General features: G+C 37.2%; 1 protein-coding gene across 1 annotated transcript in view; it reads left to right on the plus strand.

Annotated features, from left to right (window-relative positions):
- LOC142087598 (connector enhancer of kinase suppressor of ras 2-like) overlaps positions 1-18,040 on the plus strand; it is a 219,509-nt gene extending 201,469 nt beyond the window's left edge. The window contains exons 20-24 of the mRNA XM_075161953.1: positions 4,849-4,919; positions 5,665-5,768; positions 7,216-7,723; positions 8,058-8,257; positions 8,643-18,040. Of these exons, the coding sequence (XP_075018054.1) occupies positions 4,849-4,919; positions 5,665-5,768; positions 7,216-7,723; positions 8,058-8,257; positions 8,643-8,858 (1,099 nt within the window). The 3' untranslated portion in view covers positions 8,859-18,040. The remainder of the gene's footprint in view (positions 1-4,848; positions 4,920-5,664; positions 5,769-7,215; positions 7,724-8,057; positions 8,258-8,642) is intronic.
- The last annotated feature ends 728 nt before the right edge of the window (positions 18,041-18,768 follow it).

Genomic DNA, 18,768 nt, shown 5'->3' on the forward strand with positions numbered 1-18,768 from the left:
ATTTATTTACTATCCTTTAATGCCTCAGTATTTCATTGGTTTCATTTTTAAGGGAACATTTAAGAAAGAAATAGTGAAAGTGGATGGACTCTTTCTTGAATTTACACCTTTTCAGGATATATCCTTTTTTTACCTTTTCACTTGAATTAAGTAGTTTCTTCTATATACCAGCCATCTTGTATATGCAAAAAGTGTATCCAGCATTGAGGATATTAGCAAATAAAACTTATTTGAACCACAGAAACTCACTTCCTGACCTATTCTCCATGGATTTATGGAACGGTTTTAACCATAACCCTAAAAATAACAGCCTTGGACCTCTTTTTTTAAAAAAAAAGTTATCCTCTTGCCTTTGGTTTTTATTCTCCTACACTGAATGTCGTGTAGAAGATTTTTATTTATTATAACTGAGATTGTCCAAGTTGTTTTGGTGTTTTTACTTCTGCTATTTTACTCTGGACTGTAGAAAGCAATAGCCAAGTGGGTGAAGTGTGATGCCACTATGAAAACTATTGTTGCCTTCGATCCCAGAATCTCACACTGACCGTGGGCTGGCTCATCACTGCATGCGGCAAGAGTAAATTATAACAGTCAGTAAACAGAAACTTACTGCATTTGTACAATGAGTAATGGCATATTCTTGGTTTTAATATAGTGCATTAGGACAGCGAAGCTATACGAAATTGTTTCCCCTGTCGTTTGGTCCTCTTTAACATTTTCCAGTGTTTTTATTAAACGATCAGTAAGAGAATGTGCTCCTGACAATTCAGGGCATTTCAAGCATGACTCACTCTTCAGTATCAAGTTTTGGTTATTGTCACAGCTACTTAGTTCATCACTGCCCTCAGTGCCTTTGTAATCATCACTTTCCAGGCCTGGGGGTAGAATTAGGCTCTCAGAAGAGGCCCTGGGCTGTAATCCCCTGGTACTAACCAGAATTATCTCAGTAAATTTAACTTAACTTCCTACCATGAAGCTCTATTTTATCCCAAAGCAATGACAACAGTGCCTGTTTGTAATCAACAGAATTAATTAAAGCCAAGTCTGATTTATTCAGAATTTAAAGTATTGAGACAAAGTACAAAACTTACTTATGTATTTAGATGACTTTACTTGAGGCTTACCTTTCCCTGCATTTGTTTCACTAAGGTACAGGCAATAAAAAATAATTAATATACTTCTTGGTCCCTTTTAAGTCATTACAATGTACCTCAGTAAGAAAGATATATCTTACGGAGATACTGTGCAGTACTGAAGGTAAAATGTTGTAGCAAAGTATCCTTGGGATATTTAATATGGCTCCATGTCATCACAACTAATTTCTATCTAGAATGCAAACCTTGTGTTTCCTTGACTGGCCTAGACTCAAACTTAGTGAAACGTGCTGTTTAAGTTGTTTAATTATCAAAAGAAAAGAGCTGTTGAAATTATCAAACAAAACAAGGTAGGGTTTTTGGGGGGAAGAGGAGTCCAACTTTCTGCCTCAGGGGGCCAAGATCTATAGAGATGTACATGTAAGACTGCTATACAGGTACCTGGCAGAATATCGCATGTCTTTTTGTGATCACATGAAATTTAAAGAGCTATTAGGGGTACAGCTGTATAAACCACATTAGACAAACGATCTCCTGGGGTTTCTTCCATTACAGCTACTTGTCAGGTGTAGCATATAGTCTTGCATTGCATGACCTTCAATTAAATATGCAGTCATCTATCCCTTAGAGAGGCCAATTCTGACACATACTCCTATTGCCTTCCTGAAACCTGACATTTGCCTACAAGGCATTCAATGCAGAGCTCAGAACCAAATGGCTGAGTTTCCGAGCTTTCCACGGAGAACTTTTTATAACCTTGACTGCCTCTTTTCTTAAAAATGAAAGTGGTTTGCTCATCAAGTAAATTCATCAAGTTTACACAGCGTTCCTTTTGAACTGAGTTTGCACTTCCTTGCAAAAGAAAAAAATGTTAACTGTAAGAAAAGGATCTGTAATCTCAGCACTTCTATAAGTCCTGATTAACCTCAAAAACATTCACCCATGCTTTTTTTAAAAACACAAAACCTAAAATTGAGATTTTTTTTTTTCTTTTATCGGAAGAGATTTTATCATTATAAGCCACTGAATGTCATCAGATAACTCTTTTTGTTGTCTTGACAAAGAGGTAACTCTAAATTGTGGCAGATGAGGTAAGAAAGTACTTGTAACTGTGGCTTGGAAGAGAAAAATCTGAGCAGTCTTAGAGAAGGAAGATTACCTTCTGCTAATTCCAGATTTGGACATTGAGGCCACTACGAGTAAAGCTGATACTCTGTGTATGCGAAGAATATCCATGTCCTCTTGAAGGTTAATATTAACACCATGACTGTTATCTATATATGCTTCCAAGATTTGAAACCCTCAAATTAACAATGAGCAACAGGATAAATTTGGCAAGAAATTTAAGACAATATGAATTTCTATGCCCTGACCACCAAAACAGCTAAGTCTGTTTTAACTTTGGAAAGGGTAATGAGTCCTAATTTAGCATTGGTGCTTAAGTAGAACCTTAGTTGTAAGTCGCTGAGGCATTCTGTTTAATTGCCAAAGGCATATGGTAAAGTATGACTAAAACTATTTTGCTTCAATGCTAATGAGTTTAGAAATTCAGGAACAACTGTTGAAAAAATAGTGAATACAAATGCTTAATAATGAGCAAGGGTATGATGTCATTTCAATTACTGCAATAAAGAATATGCCTTTCAAGAGAAGCAAATGTCAAGTGATCAGCATGCCATTTGTTGAATGAAATTATGCTGGTGAGCACTGCAGAAAAGCTTTTCTGTAAACCTGTTAATCCATTTGAAATTTACTTCCTTCATGATAAAGATGAGTTATTGACATGCTGATGCAAACAACGTCTCTGTAAGCAGTCCTAACCCTACAGTTGATATTTGTGAAAACTAATCATCATTTCCGTTTTTATTTCCAATTTGCTCACTTCTGTTTTAATACTGAAAGGCAAAGCAATATTATTTCTTTATATTTTCATATTTTTGCAAGTAAATTAAACCCTATAACAATTCCCTGTGAGTAAGAAGTAAATGATGTTGTCCCCTTTGGAAACTTATGAAAGTCATAAGATACGTAGAACGATTTGCTGAAGGCCATAGAATGAGTCAGTGTTATATCCAATATTACAGATTAAGATCATTGCTCTGAGCAACTGCAGAGCGTTGCTTAGACCAGGAGATCAATACATGCTGAACTGTGTGCTATTTTTAGTGGAGAGTTCACTCTTCCTTCATTTTCTGCTTGTATACCGTCTTTCCTTGCTGTGTATACTGTCTTTCATATACTATGCTAGTAGACATACATTCACATATGTCCTTAGAAGATTTTTTTTTTGTTGTTCTAGTACAAGTGGGAAAGAATTACACGGAATAGTTTTCTTGTTTTAATCTGCAAAAAACTTGTCCTTATGATATAGTATGTATTGTTTACTGATGTCTTTCTTGAAGTCTTTGAAAGATGTTTTTGTCATGATATGATTCATTAACCAAGAACATAATTATTAACAAATGTTATGTTGCAACGTTAAAAAAAGAAAAAAGAGCTGCTTCTAGAAAACACTTACGTGCAATATAGTAGGAAATTAATGACATAGTAAATAATTTAGTCACTGAGTAAAGGAATACTTAAGAGTGCGTCCCAGTCATTACAGATGGCTATTAATAGGGCTTTTTTCTTCGGTTATGTTTCCTTGTTGATGAAAATAAGCTGATTCTTGATTTTCCATTTGCTGAACGTTAAGAAGAGACTTTCCTCTCTATGCGTTAACTTCCTTTTCTCCTGTCTTTCAATTATATATTGTATAAACATCCAGTAATCTTATATAAAGAAAACTCTAAAGGTATTTTCCCGAAAACAAACTACAACATTTTCCTAATGAAATGAAGAATCTTATTTTTGATCAAACTAATTAATTTTGGGACAAAGAAAGAAACCAGAACATCCAATGTGAAATGCAAATATTGAAGTACTTTACTTGTTTTAGAAACCTAAGATTCTGTATTAAAAAATCAAAGGAAGCTAATGTTGATATCGCAGTTCAACAAGCCTAAATATTTATATCACCAGTATCATGAATCTAGACTAGCATATAACCAATGGAATACTGTCATAGTCTGTTTTAGCTTTTTGAGTATACAAATTTAATATAACTTACTTCCTAACACAGGTTTTCATACAATTATTATCATAATTCTGTTTTATTTCATAGTATTTTGGCAATTCAGGCAAGTTCTTGAACTTAATAAAAGTAGTAATCGGAATAAATGCAATATGCTCCTCTACACAATGTCTCTGGAAACCATTCCACACAAATAGTTTGCAGATACAGCTTAGAGAGGATTTGATTCTGCTTAAGGTGGAGACAGAGCTGGACATTCTTTGTTCTACGCAGACTATTCTAAAAATTTCGTTTAGTCATTGCTAAAGTTAGCATATTAGTATGTATGCTTTGCATTTTCTTGATGACAGAAGGAAGATTGATGTCATGATTCTTCAGTTTTCTAGGCAGCAGAATAAAATGCAATGAGTCTGATACTCCACTAGGCAAACATCCTCCAGCAGCTGTGAATAGAAGTCCAGAAGTACATCTGCATTGTACATGAACTGGAACATCCTTCACTTAAAATTATTAACCACTGAACACATCTGAATCATGATTTTAACAGCCTGAACAGTGTTCAAATTTTGGGCTAAGCATTGTCTCTGACTTTTCCAAATGTTAAGAATGGGTATGCCCTCAGATTTACACTAGATGCTCCTTTTAAGTATCTCTTTCCCTCATTTTTTATTGTTCTATTAGATGGATGAATCGTTTGGGTCTCGCAGCAATTGGTTACACACCTGATGACAAGGATATTCATCCCGATGAAGGTAATGCTTCAGCGATTATAATTAGGAGAAGAGAGCAGGGATTACATATCCTTTCATTATTTGAACAAAGTTGGAGGTGTCATAACTGACTTACTAACATACGTGCCATATCTTTTAAAATAACAATTTTCATAAGAATCCATATCCTTGAAGAACTATATTTATTGGTGCCACCACCAAAGAAAATAAAATCCTGAGAAATAATTTTAAGAAATATTTAAAACAAGTCATAAAGAGAATGCAAGGTTCAGGGTGATCTCCCAGACCACAGCCATCGGGTATGCTCATCACCCCAGAGCAAGTGAAGACATCACAGACACAGCTCAATATGTGCTTTAGAACTGGTTTTGCATCTCCTGAGCTCAGGTGATGCCTTTTTCACCATCACCCACAGTGGAACCTGTTATGCTAACATAATTAAATTAAGTGTTGAGGCTCAGCTCTACTTTGGCATCTAGAATGAAGTTTCTCTTTGAAAGTCTGTGACAGAAGCTGTTTTTATGTACAGTGGGAGTTAGGTGCCTAACCTGCTTTCTGTAACGCTATCCTAAAACATTTGAAGGTTCTTCTACCTATCTGTGTGTCTTAGGTGCCAGACATTTTCACAAGTCTGTTCCTTAGTGACTGCCAAGCCACCTAGGTGACTGTGAAATGTTTACCTTTGCATGCTAATGATATTTTTTAAATGTGGGACCCACTTTGTTGTTAGAAAAGCACGTGAGTGAAACCCGGAATGCTTTGTTAGCAGATTATTGGAGTGAAAGCGACCAGGATGACATCGACGGCTCTTTAACCCTGAAGCAGGAAGGCTCTTCAACACTGTGTGACACCTATCATCGAACACCCTCAGTGAGTTATAAATATTGCATTTGACAGTAGGTCACCAAGAAATATCTGTGTGCCTTGATTTGCATTTTCCTTGTTTTGGAATATTTAATTACCATAAAGGCAGAACAAAGATGGATCTCATTGTAAGAATGAAATTACTGCTGTTCCTCATAAGCCAAGACCTGAATGTTTGCATAACAAGTCAATCACGAAGGAAGGAGAGGTAAATGTCTCCTTACACAGATATGTCTCCAGACTGTAAATATAACATTTTTTGTCGGATTTGGGAGATTACAGCTAATTATATGAACAGAATATTCAAATGTTGACTTTACTGCAGAACATGAAAAGAATGTGGTGAATGGGATAGTTCGTATTAACTGAGAACTGTTTTTCAGGTATGAATATTGGATACTGGATGCTAGAGATTAAGATCAGATCACATTCATGCAGTAATCGTGTTCTAGTACAAACACTTTTTTACGAACATATCTTTAGAGGCAAGGGTGTTTTTACAATTTGAAGCATTGTGTTCAGTATCATAGTAGTGACAGTATTTTCTGTTAGTGTCATATGACATTAAGTAGCTGATAAAGATACTTCTAATATATTGTGTACAGACAGGTTTTGATAACTGAGGAGAAAAAAAACCATTTTGTATATGAACAGGCTTTAGTAGCAAATAAGAACATTTCTATTATACGGAACATAGGCTGTGATAATTATTCTATGTTTCTAAGCACAGATAGGACTGTTCTCTATTTTTCTTTCAGATTTTTCTTCAGCGTGAATGACACGATCCTCACACAGCCAGAACCAAAGAGAGAGTGACTGAGACAACAGCATCACATGGGTGAAGTTCAGACTGATTTTCACCCATGTGATGCTGTTTTATCAACTGGGATACAGGTTAAGCCCCTCCCTTTCTGTTTTTCCACTTTTTTGCCTTTCTCTTTGTTTTTGAATTAAAATTATACACAGACCCAGCAGAATTAATTAAAATAATTTGAGAAGTTCAGCAGTCCCCCAAAATCCAAAAATCTTCTTGGGTGCTGAAATATTTTTTTTTCTGTTTGGCTGGATACTTATCCCCCAAAAAAAGAAAGGAAATCCAATTATGGTTTCTTTTGGGGGCTTTCATGTCTTCACAGCACACTGCTGGACTGAGCATAAACTGGACAGGTCTTCAGGAAACCTGTACCAGTATTATACTGCTCTTTCCAGCAGGAGTTGCTCATGGGCAGAGAATGTGCAAAACAAGAATAGGGAGTGGTTAAAACATAGCACTTGCATAAAAGATCTCACTGCTAGTTATGTTCTGTTTACAGAGGTTCATATTATGACATATCAAAACACACACATCAGTCCATTTTATTAGTATATATCATATAATGTTCTACGCTATAGTCATTTTCTTGGATCTGTTCAAAACGTTGTCTTACAGTCAGATGCTTTTGTATCTTTTCAGGTGAATTCTTCAAGTCCATTCCCTGAAGCCAAACATGGTCGACACTTTTCAAGTGAATCAACGTATTCTCATTCTTCTGCTGAGGATTCTCGACAAGATGTAGCAGGAAGCACACACTCATCAGGGTGCAGACCTCCCTACCGAGAAAGACGCTCATGGCAGGATCTGATAGAGACTCCGTTAACCAGTTCAGGGCTCCATTTTCTTCAGACTGTTCCTCCTGATGCAGAGTACATGAGTGGCCGACCCGGAATGTCACCAGACAGACGAAGACAAGCAACGCTACCAGTACAAAGACATCATAATTATGAGCAGGATGGGCCTTTCCCTTTGGTGGAATGCCAAAGGGGACATAGCTCTCACAGCAGGCCACAGAAGCAACGTAGTCAAAGCCTTCCCCGAAACAGAGATATCAGGGGTAAGGGATGTATAAAGTCCATAGAAGGAACAGATGACAAGCTAGAAGAGAAAGTTCCTATTAGAAGGCATAATAGTTTCTGTGCAGAAGGTAAGCTTTTGTAGATATTCTGATCCTCTTTACTGCCATTGAATGCCAGAGCAATATTGCCATTATTCTCAGCAAGGTTTTTGCGGTTGAACTGTTATATGTTGGTAAATTCATCAGTCACTACACAGGAGTTTGCACTTAAAATGCTTGGATGTAATGCTAGGAATACGGCTTTGGGGCTGATCAAAATGTTCTTGTTTTATCAAAACAAAAATTGGAAGCCTGTGTTATAGGATTACTTTACACATCAATTTGCAGTATTGCTTGCTAGTTTTAGAGACTTCATCTGAATGATTAGATTTGTTGTTAGGTTTCTTTATCTATTTTCTTTCAGAAAACATAAAAGAAATTGGAGAAAATACAGATGGTCTGCAAGAGCTATACAAATCTCTGGAACAAGCTAGTTTGTCAGCTTTTGGAGAGCAGCGTCCTTCCACCAAGCAGGAGTTCCGCAAGTCTTTTATAAAGAGATGTAATGATCCAATTATCAATGAAAAGCTTCACCACATCAGAGTTCTCAAGAGCACTTTAAAAGTAAGGCCTTATCATTAATTTTGTGTATGAACAACATAAACTAGTAAAAGTATAATCTCTTCATGTTTTCCATGGATAAGGCTTTCTTCGTAGCTTTAGAATTAAGTTCCAAAGAAAGTAAAAATACTTGAAAACAAGCATGTTCCTGTTTAAGGAAAAAAAAAATTTTTGCACTTTTTATAGGCATATTGTAGAAAGTGCCAAGGACTCAGCTGTTAAACAGTTTAAGCTGTAATAGTTCCTGAATATAGGTAAAAGATTCAAGTGTCCACAGTAGTTTCCCTAGCACTTTGCATTAAAATGAAAGAAGAAATAAAGTGCCGAAATACAAAATGTGGCATAAGTTTCATTTTGACGTGTACTGTGTCTTTCTGGAATTTGATAGGCGAAGGAAGGGGACCTCACAGTTATCAACAGCCTTCTGGATGATCCCAACTTAACATCAACGAAGTTTAAAGATTGGAAACTAAAGAACTATGAGTTTTTCCTGGACATTTGTGAGTACAGTGCTGCTGTGAAATCTCAAAATGGAGCCTCTGAACTTGCAACCTCAGCACCAATGCTGACACATACACACTCATTCATTGAAACCCACGTGTGACAGGACTCATGTCCTGAATAATTGCTGGGTGCCATGAAAAATCGAGTAAGATTAACACTGTAATATTTATTGATAATGTACTCAGCAGTACTGTAAATAAGTTGGATAAGAGAATAGTGCCACAGGATGCCTACGACATTGCATGATAAAACAATAATATTCTTTATGAATTTTTTTCTGTTTGCTATTATCAACCAATGTCCGTATCAAGCTCTGCATTAGAAAGAAGCAGTGCAGAAGTGTAACAGAAAATAAATACCAGTATATTTAAAGTACTGTACTGAAACTAAGCTTATAGTATGAGCTCCTACAATCATTTTATATATTTAGATATATATAAAGACATATCTATGTATATAAAATGTAACACAGTAGTTGACATTTATGTTTAAAATGCCCTGAAATTCACATATTCACACATTTTTTTCTTGAGAAAAATATAAAATGAAAACACAAATACAGTGGCCACTCTTAGAGATGAGCGTTTATTTTTGCAACATTTCCAGGTAGTGACCATCTTTGCAAATAAAAGGACAGAGTTATCAAAATGTAAACTCAATCCCTATGGTGTGCCTTAAAATGTACACTGTACATCTAGCAAATAGATCCCAATCTGGCCCTATGGGCATACTGTACATGCCATTTAGATACTGTGTTTGTAACATACTGTGCCTGCCTTTAAAATGAATAAACATAAGCAAGCAGGTATGGCACAGAGATTAAGATATGAGTAGAACAACGTCGGTTGTTCACTAATGCTGCAACTTAAACTGATTTTAATATAATTTGAAGTATTTCATGGTGAAAAAAAACATCTGCGCTGAATATGGTAGATACTGCAGGTTTCTTCACTGTGAATTTAAGTGACACATGACTGTGAGTCACAAAATTCAAAAAAGCTCTGATGCTTCAAGGATGAGAATTAAGTTTAAAAAAATCCTGAACTAATCAATTAAATTCTGTAATAGACTGACATCTAGAGCTGGGTAAATTATTCAAAATTATATAATGTCTGGCAATAATTTTAACTGTTAGTAGTACATTAGCAAGTGAGTGAAGTTACTCAACACATCATTTGAAAACCAATCTGTATTGATTGGTTTGGGAAGACACACAAGTCACATAGTGTATTTCACTTCCTTGCCTGGATGAGAATGATTTCTAATAATCAGATTTTGGAGAAAATACTTGTATTCTTGAAAAAAAAAAAAAGATTGCTCTGACTGCTACTGAACATAAATTTCAAACACCCATTCACATCAGGCATTTGACTATGCTTGCTAGAATATTTCTAGAAAGCAGAACAAAGGGGATGTGAATACAGTTGATGTCATTTCACTTAAACATAGATATTCACTGATAATTTTTTCACAAGATAAACCTAGTCGTGTCTCATACATCAAGAACTGTAAAATTCATACAGTTCAATATAATATAGGAAAAAACATTATCTCAATGAGGTCCTAGTATCTAGGAAGAGATTTAATTATTCACAAAGCGAGAACTGGGTGAAGGTATCCTGTTTGTTTCAGTCTCCACAAAGCAGCTGTGGTGGGCTGACCTTGGCTGGCCCACCAAGACGGACTCACTCCCCCTCCTCAACAGGACAGGGAGAGAAAATGTGATGGAAAAGCTCGTGGGTTGAGATAAAGACAGGGAGATCACCTACTAATGACCGTCATGGGCAAAACAGACTTGACTTGGGGAAAATTGATTTAATTTATTGCCAATTAAAAAGAGAGAGTTTCTCCTGTTGAGAAACAAAGACAAAACTAAAAACACCTTTCCCCCGCTTCCCCCCTTCTTCCCAGGCTCAATTTCATTCCTTTGTTCCCAGCTTTTCTACCTCCTTCTCCTCAGTGGCGCAGGGAGATGGGGAATGGGGATTGCAGTCAGATCATAACACATCTCTGCTGTTCCTTCCTCACACTGTTCCCCTGCTCCAGCGTGGGGTCTCTCCCATGGGCTGCAGGTCTTCAAGAACTGCTCCAGCATGGGTCTTTTCCATGGGGTACAGTCCTTCAGGAACAGACTGCTTCAGCGTGGGTCCCCCATGAGCTGCAGTTTCTGCTAGAAAACCTTCTGTGTTGGCTCCTTTCCACGGGCTGCAGGTTCTGACAGGAGCCTGCTCCTGTGTGGGCTCTCCACGTGCTGCAGTTTCCCTCAGGAATCACCACCTGCTGAGGCATGGGGTCCTCCATGGACTGCGGTATGGATATCTGTTCAGGCATGGTCCTCCAAACGCGCTGCAGGAGGACAACCTGCTTCACCATGGTCTTCTCCACAAGCTGCAGGAGAATATCTGCTCCAGCAGCTGGAGCACCTCCTCCCCTTCATTCTTTACTGATGTTGATATATACAAAGTTGTTTCTCTTACATTTTTCTCACTGCTTTCTCTCACAGCTGCTGTGCAGCATTTTTACCCTTTTTTAAATAAGTTATCCCAGAGGCGCCACCAGCCTCCCTGATGGGCTCAGCTTTGGCCAGCAGCAGGTCTGTTTTGGAGCCAGCTGGAACTGGCCGTGTCCAACACGGGAGCAGCCCCTGGTCTTTTCTCAGAGAGGCCACCCCTGCAGTCCCCCTGCTACCAAAATCTTGCCATGTAAACCCAATATAGCAGCTGAAGAAACACAATTCAGATTTGTTTTTTACTCTCATTTGCACTGGTATTTATTTGAACCACAGTAGATGCAGTGATTAAACAAATAATAGTCTATAGCAATATAAGACGTTATTAGTAGAGAGGTATTACTGACAGCTGTTTTGAGTTCTTTGCATCACACAGGCAATTGATTCACAGCATCATTGCAACAAACGCATAACAACATTTGGATAGAACATACAACATGAAGGCATATTTGGCCTGCTTCAATAAAGTAATCAACTCTATGCTTAAGAGTCACTGAAGGCAATGGCTCCTTAAATGCACGCATGAGAGCTTAATCACATTTCCATTGAAGTAAATAGCAAAACTCCAGTGACTTCAGAGGAGCAGGATCACGTAGTATATGTTTTGCTTGAATATTAAACATGCACCTCACCCTCTGTCTAAGCACCTGAGGTAATAAAAAAGATACGGGAAATATAGACGAACAATTTGCCACCACAGGTTTCACCAATATTGGAGTTGCAGTATTCATGCAAAACATAGAACTAAATTGAAATGTATTTACTATGTGAACACTGTAGTTACTTGACAACTGAATAGCAGAAGCATAAATAGAGAGAATTTGTCTAGCTTTTCATATCAGATCTCTAAAAGTTATATATTTCACTATTTTTTAATACTGTCCTTCATATAATGTGGGAGAAATACTATGCAGTGAAGCAAGCAATGGGGTATAGAAGCCTTTTAGAAACCAGTTCATACTGTATGTGCAAGCAGTGACAGATGGTCACAGAATTAGTTAAATGGATTGAACTTTCTATATTCATAAAGAAATTTAAACATGCAGTTTGTTTCAAAACCAAAAGATGGTTTGTGCTTTCATAATAAAAAGATCTATATGATTTTAAAATAGCTTTCAAAAAGGATTTCAAATGCTGCTGTATTGTAACTCAAGACAGAAATGACAATTGTCCACTGAGCTTATTCAATGAAGTCCCTAGTAGACAATGAAACAAACTATTTCCCTTCTAAAACGCTACTTATAGATACTGCTGAAAATGACAAACATCATTAAGAAGATATATTTTGCAAAAATAACACAAATAGTGTGGAAAATAGACAATCTCAATTTTCATTTCTGAAAGTTAAAAAAAAAAACGTTCCTGAAATATAAGTAGATGAGATAAAAAGTTGAGAGATCATATTTTTGCTCAGCTTAACTTTAAAATCTTTCATCTATTCTGAAATTCTCGGAGTCATGAGTTTGTATTCTGCTCTTGGAGAGCAGTTCTCATCAAATATGATTTGCACTGAGAAGTCAAGATAAATTATCCAAGAGATTCATAAGGTGAACTGAGATACACTGGAGAAATTTCCTATAATGGGGTTAAGTTTAACTGAGAGAAAAGTTTGAAAGATTTGTCTAGCATTGCTTATGCCTTAGAGCAAGAAAATCTAGTTGTTAAATAAAGCAATACAAAGACTTTATTCTTTCACAAATGTCAGCTGGCATTTGAAAGGCGTTTCACAAGAATTTTGTCATACTTCTTGCATGCATACTCAACTCCATACTACAGCCCTTACCCCCCCGCCCCAGTCTTTTCTTTCTGGATCTAGGTACTAATCTAGCCATACTATAGAAACTCATGTACAAAGTCACCATAGCACAATTATTTGGAATTTCACAATCTTTGACTGGAATGCAAAGTGCAATACAGATATTGTATTTAAAAATCCATGCACCAAATCCTGCTTATGTATTAAAATATGTCAAATTCTCCTGGACCGAAAGGTACTTAAACACACTGTACAATGCAGCTGAAATTATTATGCTAGTTTTCATCAGACACTTTTAAATGAGAAAAAAAAAATTTCTTTGCTGTTGAGTTCATCAAGGGAAATATACAGCACCAGTACAACACATTTATTAACTTACTAGATTTCCTGCCTGAATGCTTAGAAACAACTTAGTTATTAACATACACGACTACACAAAGAGATCATTTCGATGTGTTTTATTTATCCAGATCTTATTAAAGTTAGTGTCTTCATTCAGAATTCCTGCAGGCAAAATGTCCCTCAGTCAGCAGACTTTCTCTTTGACTCCACAAGCTTAGTCGTTTTGTTACTGCCTATTTTTTATTATAATTGATTTAATGCTCCCCCCAAGCTACTGATTCCCCTCCTTTTTTAATACTATTCTGTACTCACTGAAATCTCGGATCTTTGAAAGCTATCTTAGTAGCTATCTCAGCAGCACTTCCTGAGAAAACTGAGACCTTTTTCTTGGTTTCATTACTTTAAGTGAAAACTTTCTTGAGCTTACTCTAATTAATATGAACAAGAAGTAATCAAAGGAGGAGGAGGAGGAGGAGGTTCTCATCAGTCTATATGTCCACATTCTTGAATACAAATAATGCAGAAATACTGGGCCCACACTCTGTGACAGTACAGGTAGGATTACATTTGCCCTCACAGTAATCAACCTGCCTTGGATTGTACAGGGCGTCTTTACCCTCCGTAACACAGGAGGTTGCTTCACTTCATTGGCAAAAATCACCCTGCTGTTTCATCAGCTTCTGATACCGTTCTGCTTCCTCAAACACATCATGAACACTTCTTGAACTGCTTTAGCACCATAAGGAAAGACTGATCCATTCTACTAAAAGATTTTGGAGGATGAGATTTTCCATCTTTTCCAAGCAGGAAATTCTGAATATAAGTCAGTTAATACTCAGATGTGGCCTGCTCTCTTTTAAGCTAGAAATGTGGTGCACCACTTGCTTTTTCCAAGGAAAAAGAAATGAGTTTTGCAGAGAATTGCTAGTTGTACATGGCCACTTAACTTTATTCTTACTATCTTCAGCAGTTACAGCTTTCCAGGCCAAAATACTCACTCTCTGATCCAAGGTTTTGTGAAGGATAGTAAAGGTACCTTTGAAGGTGTTACTTTACAGAGGCACTGGGAAGTGCTCAGCCTCATCAGAATTTGTAGAATTCTACTGGTGACCTTTAGAAGATTTCACTTTGACTGTTAATAGGACTTCCGGAAGAAAAATGAAGAATCTGGTAGAAATTGTTTAATGCAAAACTGAGGAGAACGAAGGAAATTCTTGTATCTCTTATCTTTGTCTCAAGTAATACAAAGCAGACCTAAGCCCATCGCACACCTTATTTGCCATATTCTTTCATCATGTAGTCTTACTTGTCTTCCAAAGTAATAAAAACGTTCTTCTCTGCAAGAAACTAGTGGTACTTATGTCCAAGGCAATGTATATCTGGGGGCTGTTTACATCCTGGTAAACCTTGGCTGTTGCTCCCTTGAGGCGGGACAGCTCTGCCAGGCAGAGCTATTTCTTGATATTTCACCAACGGTTTGGACAAACTCTTCATGCAATTGGGGCCAAAGTGCCTCAAAAGTGGGTTGTTTAAAACAGCCCTTGGCCAAGGCAATATGCAGCAACTGATCGACAAAACTTAAGCCCCATCTGCAATGTCTGACAGCTACCCTCAAAACTATAATACAAACCAATTTTATTTACAGTTTAAACACTAAATGTGTTAGCATAAGCAAATCTTGTATCTCTACAGAGATCCTGACTACTGTCTCTGGACCCAGTCCTGGAGAGATTGCTTAAGAAAGAGAGCACAGGTCTGTTTGTATTACTGGACCCGAAAATACTATTTATAGCACACCCAAGTTCCTGCAGTGTAATGTTAGGGAAATAAGTGGTAACTTGGTCTCGTAAAGGATTTTTTATTTCTTCTGAGTTTTCACAATAGGGAAATGGGGCATTTCTAGGGAAGACAGAAGGGTACAGATTATAGCAATGCGTTTTGCTTGGAGCGTAGGTTTGTAGATTTTCCACATACCACATGCCTTAGACCACTGAGCTTAAAATCTCGTTAGAGACAATACGCCATCTTCCCTGTTGCCAAATGATGTTTATTTACCACTAGTACAAAAAACAGGTAATAACAGGAAAGACTGAAGAAGCACTATTAGCTAACTAATTTATATTAAGGAATAAAAAGTTCTTTTTCTTCTAGGATGTTTCCCTCATTAAAGCTAAGGTTCAGAGTAGCTTTTTCAGGCAAGCTACTGTGGGGATAGGTTCCCCATCTCCTCTTATCCCAGACAAATTCACACTGTGTGGCTGAGGCTCTCCATGGGTGTTAACTGGGCATGCATCTGAAAATCAAACCGGAGCGGTATCTATTGATGAATGGAAAATACATTGTTATTTAAACAAAAACTAGTAAGTTGTATTTTCTTAGTTGATTTTAAAAATTATTTTCTTTACTCCCATTACATATAAGCATAATTAGAAGTTGTACTTCTGATCAGTTCCATTCACTGATGTGTAGGCTGGCGATTCTATTCTTGATACAACTAATAGACGAAGAAGCATTTTTTTAAAGCTTAGTTTCTGTGTTTTACGGGTTATACACACTTCCACATTCAGAAGGAGGATTGCAAATAATATTGTTTAAGCTTTTATCAGTTTTTGAGATAGCTGATATACTACCGGGACCTACTCTTAATGAAAGTATTTAAAAAATTCATACAGATACTGCCTGCCATTATCTTCAGGAAAAGAACCATGTTCATTCTTAATGCAGGCCAGACAGTTTATTTTTATCAGACACATACAAGTGTTAAAAGTGACAATTAGGGACTTTGCTGTGTGCATTAATGCCACTGTATGAGCAGTATTTGAAAGAAAGCAATGTTGTAAAAATGCTAAAATACGTCGACAAACTGTTGTTTGACCAGCGAGGCCCTCTAGCTTCTGTCCTCACATTTCTAGAATATTGTTCATTCTCAGGCATTGGTGAGGGTATCAATACAGATCTTTTTACTAACTGTAAATGCATCTGTCCGAATGCTGCAGATTAAATAAGGATGTCACATTATACATATTAACTCTATTGCATTTTTTTCACTAGCAACCACGAAACAAGTATGTCTTAACATATCTTATTCACTGGCCAAAATACCAGTAAGACCCTGTTACCAGTTAAGACTTCTGTTTTACTGAGAAACAAGGATTTCAGCTTAAAAGTCTGAAAAGAAAACAGGTTAGGATATAAGAGAAATGCACTAGTATTAATAAACTTTTTACATTTGACACATACTGTATTACCACGAAAAATATCCTTGTAAGACCATTAATTGCTGGGCCATAGGTGACTTCTGTCTAGTTTACTGAAGTAGCTAATAAAACTTGTATAGAGAGCCTTTTTTAGATAATGCTTACATGTATGAAAATGTATGACACCCTTGTACTATGGCTTGCACTTTACTTGCATTAAACTGTGAAGTAGGCTGTAGTAATGTCTTTGTATATTCAGGGGTTGAAATACCAAAGCACTAGAGTATCGTACTGCTGGTGTTCAACCTGTACTGTTAATTAAATCTGAACATGCTGACAATGTGTATTTTGAAAACCCCACTAAATTAAAATCTTTAGCAAATAATGCTATGGGGTCTCCATGGTCTTTGTTTCTCTGTAAATATACATTCTTACTGTTTCTGTAGCAATAGGAGGTTATAAACCAAACTTTCACTAGGACTGTTTTCAATAACAAAAAAATCTATAGCGCCTTGTATAAAAATCATGGAGACTCCATGACCTGTGGGCATTTTTTGTTTACAAGCAGTATGTATATACGTATTAGAGGCAGAACTGTTATTTATCACAAAGTTATGTTGTAGTTGATCCTTTCTAAAACAAATATATGTTTTCTGTCATTATGAAAAATAAGTATTTTAGAGCCATTTTGAAAAGTTTGAAGCGTCAAAGCTTCAAATACTAGTAATCTTCCATGTTTCAGCCTTGTTTTTCTAATCAGCTGTGAGATGAACTGAGAGGTAATGGTAAACCACCTGTCTATGCCAGGGAAAATGTCTGAGTTACGTCACAGTTTATGAGCATTCTGCAACTTTTCTATAATCACCATCTTGCTTAAGCGCTTCTATGAGCAGATGCTCTACCTATACCGTGGTAAAGTCCCTCAGCTCATTGATGCTACAGAGAGAGAAAATTGACTGCTCTAGACTAATACAGGTAAAACTAGGTTTCAACCCCTGGATAATACAGTATTTCTTCAGTTTCACAACAGTATTTTTAATTTTATACTTGTCTATGTTGAGAGATGATCCAATAGTTTATATAGGCAATGAACGTTAGGTTTCTTTTTTCCCTCTTTTCAGATGAGTTCTGTGTGAATTACTGTAACTGGCTGCATTTTTTCTATCACAGATTAACTTGTTAACTTTTTGTGTGTCTACAATGAAAATTTATGAATGGAAAACTTCACTGTGTGTTGCTCACTGGGCATATACCTCATGGTACATTGCACAGACGTGTAAGTTGTAAGTTGCACTGCAACATTAAAAAAGGAACATATTGCTCTTTTTTCAAAGATATTAACTTATTTAAGAGATATAGTCTGTACATTATTAAAAAGAACATTTATTCTTCCTAAATTCAAACAAAGCTTTTGTTTTGGGGAAAAAAAAAGTTGTAAACTTCAGTTGTAAATTTGGACTTCAATAAACGAATTATCTGCACTTAAATTTTGTGCTTGTGTCTTGCGTGTGTGTGTTCTCCAATGCCTGGAATTAAGAAGAGTAACCACAGTGCAGCGTCAGTCCCGGATTTGGAGAGACAGAGCTTTTAGCAGACGCAGAGCTGATAGCCAACGGATGATCTCTCCCTTGGACCGTACCTCCCATGCCACTCGAACAGCTCAAGCTGTGGCTGCTTGGCACGAATAGCCCTCAGAAAATTGTTCTGGCCAAAGGAAATGCAGCTTACCTGGGTTTTTCTTTCTGTTTCGTGTTTTAAAATGGGGACATTTAGGATTTGCGCTTTTCTGACTGAAATGTAATTACTAATCTTGTATTCTGGAGTAGATGTTGGGGGAGAACATTTTCGAGGAGCTAACAGGAAAAAAAAGTATCAGAGAGACGTCAGTTCACCACAGGACTGAAGACTCTGCTACAGTGACCCTCGTGTGCGCGGCCTCCGCTGAAGGCGCTGACGGGGCAGGTACCTCTGAAGACGGTACCACAGAGGCCGTACCGACCAGGACCCGCGGAAGTCTACTTTAAATGGCAGGCACTGCGTGGTGCGGGACTGAATCGAGATAACCGAGCACGGTGTCTTACACAGCTACCAAAACACATCCGCTGTTGTAGCTATTTAGTGACATTCGTTCCTGTAAAGCCCCTGGGTGCCCATCTCGCTCCCGCCACAGTGCCCCGACGCTGAGGGAACGGCAGACCCTGGCCCC

Source organism: Calonectris borealis, chromosome 13, assembly GCF_964195595.1.
Source record: "Calonectris borealis chromosome 13, bCalBor7.hap1.2, whole genome shotgun sequence".
Taxonomy (NCBI): domain Eukaryota; kingdom Metazoa; phylum Chordata; class Aves; order Procellariiformes; family Procellariidae; genus Calonectris; species Calonectris borealis.